At 42.1% G+C, this 6,000-nt stretch overlaps 1 protein-coding gene across 1 annotated transcript; it reads right to left on the bottom strand.

Annotated features, from left to right (window-relative positions):
• Positions 1-793: 793 nt before the first annotated feature.
• LOC121406359 (30 kDa spicule matrix protein alpha-like) lies at positions 794-5,628 on the bottom strand. Its single transcript, XM_041597395.1, has 2 exons — positions 4,908-5,628; positions 794-1,970 (listed from the first exon to the last, which is right to left on the bottom strand). Exons 1-2 carry the CDS (start codon positions 5,381-5,383, stop codon positions 1,241-1,243), a joined length of 1,206 nt encoding a protein of 401 aa, XP_041453329.1. The 5' UTR covers positions 5,384-5,628; the 3' UTR covers positions 794-1,240.
• Between the last annotated feature and the right edge of the window lie 372 nt (positions 5,629-6,000).

The raw sequence follows: 6,000 nt of genomic DNA on the forward strand, positions 1-6,000 counted from the left end.
TAATACACAGCTTTAAAACAGAGTTTTTCGGTGTTGGAATCGTTTCATGGAAGATGCCCCCCCCCCCCCGACCTACGATAGTAAAGAAAGTACACATTCAAATCTGAATCTTATAGTAATTGCTTAAAAGTTTGAACAACCATGGTTAATTTATTGAGAATTGAATATTAAAACTTAGACTTTGTTGCTAAAGATTTCAAACACCCGGCCTGTTTAAGCTGTTCAACTGAAACAACTTCTGTAGGGTCCATAAATATATATATATAGTACGACTAAACAGCGTTGTATAAACACTTTGAGCAACGTGTTTGCTGTGTAATAGTGCATCTCAGCCGAGTGAAACCAGGGATTTTACCAGAATTTAATTTTCAGCCTGGTAAAAAAATGCCACTGGCTTCAACAAAACCAATCGTCACAAACAAATAAAGAATGCTTAGTACACTTCGAATCTGAAATTGCTCTTATTTAATTCAGCTTCAATTCAATTTACAAATTAAAAAAATAATTTTGACAATATGCATGCACGCGTTGAAAAGTATCACGCTATTTCATGAATTTTACAAAGCATGTTCATTATTACAGAAGGAGTTATACATTGTACCACGGAAATTCAAGCCGCCACATCTAATAATTACAGCTGAGTGAATGCATCATGATTACCAATATGGAACACAATGCTTTCCAAAAACCAGGAAGATGGATGTCACCACTGGCGAAATATTTTGATTTTTTGTTCTTGACTGGTACGACCATTAAGGCCTGGTCACACCGCCCGAGCGTCGTTTGAGCGGTCGTTGAGCGGAGAGAAAAATAATCATCACCGCTCGCTACCGTTCACCGTTTTCGATTGTTTTTGTGTTTTTTTCGGTTTTTCCCCCAAGTTTGTGGCGAAATTCGACCCTTTCTTCCTACCGCTCCACGACCGCTCCAACAACGCTCGGGCGGTGTGACCAGGCCTTTAGCAGCGTATTCTCTGAAGAAAGATCACGTGACCAGACTCGCAAATGGTTTAACCACAACTAATTCACACAAAAATATACACTGAAACGGTATTTTTACTTTGATGAGTGGAAATAAAATGTAAATGAAGGTGATGTGACGCACCCAATTGGCGATAATCAAACCAATCGTTATCATAAATGTATAGTATCATCAAACCCATTCACCATCGAATCATCATTGTGGTATTTGTGGTATCCTTGGGTTATCGTAATTCACAAAGTTCGGACTAACGTATTGGCTATGGCCGAACAGCATAGTATGGATTCTGTCTGTAGTTCGCAGGCCTTCGCGGTACCTCAAAGAGCCTTGAACCACCGTAGCGCCCTCCCCTCAGGACATCCCTAAGATGAGCTGGATTGTTGTTCAGCATAACTGGCCTGACTGTAGTTGTTGGTGCTACCGTGGTGGGTGCTGCAGGTGTCGTTGTTAGAGCAGTGTTCGTGGTGGCGGTGTTGATGGTGGTCGCGGTGGTGGTCGGTGCTTCCGTGGGCGTTGTCACCAGTGAATGCTTGCAGATCATTCCGAGGTACTCGCCCATCGCCATAGAGTGGGCAACCTCGGCAGTCCACTTTCCAGTAATTTCGACTGGATTTTGCGGGACAGGCCCAGTAGGGATGAGGTCAGCATCGAAAAGCATTGCGCCCATTCCAGGTGTGGCTACTGGCGCTGGCACTTCTTCCCAGTTGAAGAAGGTGGGAACCGTCCCGTCGTACCATTCCCACGTTGGAACACCGGTAGGGTTTTGTTTCGCATGAAGACCGATCCACACTGGAACCGGTTGTCCCATCATCTTGACCGCCCAGGCGAAGAGAAAATCGTTTTCCGCTTGGCTGTTGATTGTCACTAGGCATGCTCCCGCGTGTTCCTGTGCGCATTTCGCGTTGGCCATGTCCTGGGTCAGGCCCTCGTTGACAGTTTCATGAAAGATGCCTGTGGCGTTGTGTTTTCTGACCATTGCACTGGAGTAACTGAGCAAAGAGATAGGATGCAAATGAAACAACAAAACAAATAAGTATCTGAGATAACAAACCCTATTTTATGCAGGAACGAAATTAGTTTTTAAGGGGAGTGAACTTACCAACACTATGGCCTGTATTCTGAAGTCGGGTTTGATTTAAACTCTGGTTTTAAGTCGTTGTTTAACTATGGAAAGCCAGTTGTTATACAGTAGAGGTTCAATGTATCACCTTATTTGACTCCAAAGACATTATTACCTGCCTAGGAAGGATAAGTATGACAGTTGCCTTCACCATTAAAGAATTAGTAAAGAGCACAGTAAACATTCACTGTAAACAAAATATTGACGCCTTTGGCTTCCCATGATTTTAGCACAGAGTTCCACCTTGGTCTAAGTTAAACCCGACTTCAGAAGACGGGCCTATGTCGCTCATTGACCGTGTTGTTATAAAAAGTCTTTAAATACACCTCATCATGAACAAATCTGTGTTGGTTGAAAACAGCTATAGATTAAGCTTTTGATTAATCAACAAATCTTAGAGTAATTACTTGGAAATTATGGGTTACTATGGTAGCCGAAGATTTCTAAGAAATTACTCCGAGGTTTTTTTTTCTTGTGTTGAGAACAAACGCTTAATAAACATTTGAAATATAAATTTTGAAAAATAATTATGAATTCATATAGGGAATAGATTAGCTTTCAAAATTCAAAACTAAAATCCCGTCAGTTACAAAGTACTTGTTATGCTTTTTGGAATCCTGATTACTGCGGTATGAATGAACACTGCAGAAACACTGGTGTTGGTTAAACAGCAGTCCGGCATACATATATATTCACACAAGAGAAGTGTTAAACAACATCACCAGATGGGTGTTTATACACCATTAATTAGTATTAAAACAGCATCGGTTTGATTCTAAGCTGGCGTCGTTTCAAGACTTATTTGGTGTGGGTATATGTAATAAATAAAATATATTAGTGATAATGACAATTAAGGCGTTGTAAAGCGCACCTTGTTAGGTGCTCAAGGCGCTCCTATATTACCCCGGGCGTGTGCTAAATCAACACCGGAGTTTTTGCAGTGTAGTGAGTAGCACTGGTGTAAATCCAGGCGGTGTTGAAATAACACCAGTTAAGAATCAAACCGATATTGGTTTAACACTATTCCGTGTTAGCCAAAACCGGTGTTGTTGAACTCCTCTCTGGTGTGGACCGATATAGATACCAGGCTTTTATTGAATTAACACAGGCGTTTTTGCAGTATGGACCTTCTACAACACTAATTTGTATATGTATGTCTTTAAATTAAAAGTTGAGATGGAAAACGTGTAAATATTATTTCATTTTCTGTCCATACAAAACTGCTCTGATAAATTGTAAAGCCCGTCGTACGTTTTTTGTAAACAAAAGGTCGATCACGTTAACTACAATTAAGTGTCATCTAAAGGCGACCGCACACCTTACGATTGGTCATCGACTCATCTTTGGAATAAAACGTAGTAGAATTTGATGCTAATAATGAGACGTGGAATATCTTACTGTGTAATGTTCGAAATCATCGTACGATTACCTATGTTCTAATATGTAACTATGCTATCATCTTTCTTACAATAAAAGCAAATTTAATCTCTAGTCGTAATGAACGTCATAGCAGTCGTACGATTGGCTACGATTTGAAACTAATTTGGCCTTTACTCCAAAATAAAGGCTTGCAATCTTTTAAAATGGTTAAATTAGTACTCTTTCAATTAATTTTAACCTCAAATAAAATGATATGTTCCATTCACATTTTCGATGCGATTTGTTCCAAAATCGGATCGCGAACAGTCGTAAAGACCCTTTCACAATTGATGTACAACCTGTTTACGACAGCCTGTAACATTTCTTTCCTGTTGTTGCACGATCGCTCCTTTGCGAGCACTCGCAGTCGTTGTAGACGATCGCACGAATTCGAGGTGGTCGTGACTGTTCGCATCTGAACTTTGAACATGTTCAAAATCCAAACGCGATCAAATACGATCGATTTACTTGCATCAGGTCATACCATCGGTCTGGAGATCATCGTGTGAGTGTTCTTCAACGTTGTACGACTTGATGCGAGAGGTGGCACAACTAAGTAGTCGCATTTACTCGACTGGAGGTCGTACAACACTTGCACATGTGCTAGCGACCTACAGGTACAGAGACCAGTCTTGCGACTGAGTGGGATGATATATAGGCCATAAGACTGTTGCAAGACCGATCGCAACGGCTTGCAACATTGCACTACCGTTGCATTCACATGTATGCGACCGATCCACTCGCAATCCCTCGTGCAACAATCGCATGGGATCGCACGAGCACAACAAGAGCATATGCGAGTTACTCGTGCAACAGGGTTTACTGGTTTTTTTTTGTTGTACGACAGCTGTTGCATTTGTGAAAGCCTCTGTGTGATCTTATGAGATGACTAACGAATGATGATTGTTGCAGTCTGTCGCACGACCAAAAGGTCACAAATGGCCGTACGTCAATTGTGAAAGGGGCTCAGAAATGTAACACCCCCTCCCTCCCTCCCTCTCTCTCTCTCTCTCTCTCTCTTTCCCTCTTTCTTATATTGGATATCCAAAAGTTTCAGACAATTCCATGATTTAAAAAAAACATAACGATACTTCATTTTGATCGAGCATCCGATCGAATCAAATTTTCATGTAATATTTCAAAAACTATCCCTTTCTCATATCCATTTTTTATATCTACATTTAAAAGATATCTCAAGGCAATTTGCAATCGTTTTAGTTTTTGAGAAACGTTTTCGGTCGATGCAGCAAGAGAACGGAAAAAAGTAATTAGAGAGATATTTGAACGAGAAGAGCTAATCAGTCACATGTTATTGGAAGCAAAGAAAATACACGTCCATGCCCATATCCCAAATAAAAAAATGCATTATTATTATTTGAATACTTACAGGTAGCAGTTGTTTCTCCATTCGGTCCATTCGGGGTTGCAACGTCCGGGGCCATTTGAATTGGGAGGATGGGGTCGAGTTGTTGGCCCTCCGGGATTTCCTGGCATGCCTCCTTGCGGGAAATTGGGTTGTCCTCCGGGAGTTCCTGGCATACCACCTTGCGGGAAATTGGGTTGTCCTCCGGGAATTCCTGGCACACCACCTTGCGGGAAAGTGGGTTGTCCCCCGGGAGTTCCAGGCATGCCACCTTGCGGGAAATTGGGTTGTCCCCCGGGGGTTCCAGGCATACCACCTTGCGGGAAAGTGGGCTGTCCTCCGGGAGTCCCTGGAACGCCTCCTTGTGGGCTACCTGGTGGTAATGGCTGCCCACCGGGACCTCCTTGCGGACCACCTGGTGGGACAGGTTGCCCGATCTGTCCTTGCGATCGAGCAGTGAACACCGCGAGACACAGGAAAACACAAATAAAACCTCTCATCTTCTTAAAAATGGGCTAGTTTCCTCCAAAAAAGTCATGCACAAAATGGTCTGCTAAATATTCAACGTGTAAAAACTACAACATAAAATTTTCCAGCAGGGAAGCCAGTTCTTTCAACGACAGCGATTACATATCCTGCCACGCCTGTAGTGTGGTCCTATTTATACCAATCTTCCTTCGACTGTCCCTTCCTTCTTTAAGGTGACATGTAAGGTGTCACACTCAAGTGTGTTGACGGTCCGTCATTATCAAGTTCAGGGGCACCCAGAGGGTAGGGGGGCGTTTCTCTGCCTGGATGAACAGGGGCATGGGGGCAAGCTGGCGTACAATTAGTAACACCCGATGATGAATAATCAATCAGGTTTCCAAAATTATACCACGCGGTTAAGACAATGATCAAACTACAATGACGTTTCCGGACTTCTGGCGCGGTAGAAAAGGGTATTTAGGACGTTGATAATTATTCCATATTTAACTTCCTATATCAAGCCATAACGAAGGTTGAAAGGATTAATCAAGTTTTGATAATACGTTTAATGGTATGCATAGTACCACATGACAGAAGTGTGTTTCAATCAATAGAAGTATCTTTCATTGAGAAGAACCGTTTAAAGTGA

This window comes from Lytechinus variegatus, chromosome 19, assembly GCF_018143015.1.
Source record: "Lytechinus variegatus isolate NC3 chromosome 19, Lvar_3.0, whole genome shotgun sequence".
NCBI classification, from domain to species: Eukaryota; Metazoa; Echinodermata; class Echinoidea; order Temnopleuroida; family Toxopneustidae; genus Lytechinus; species Lytechinus variegatus.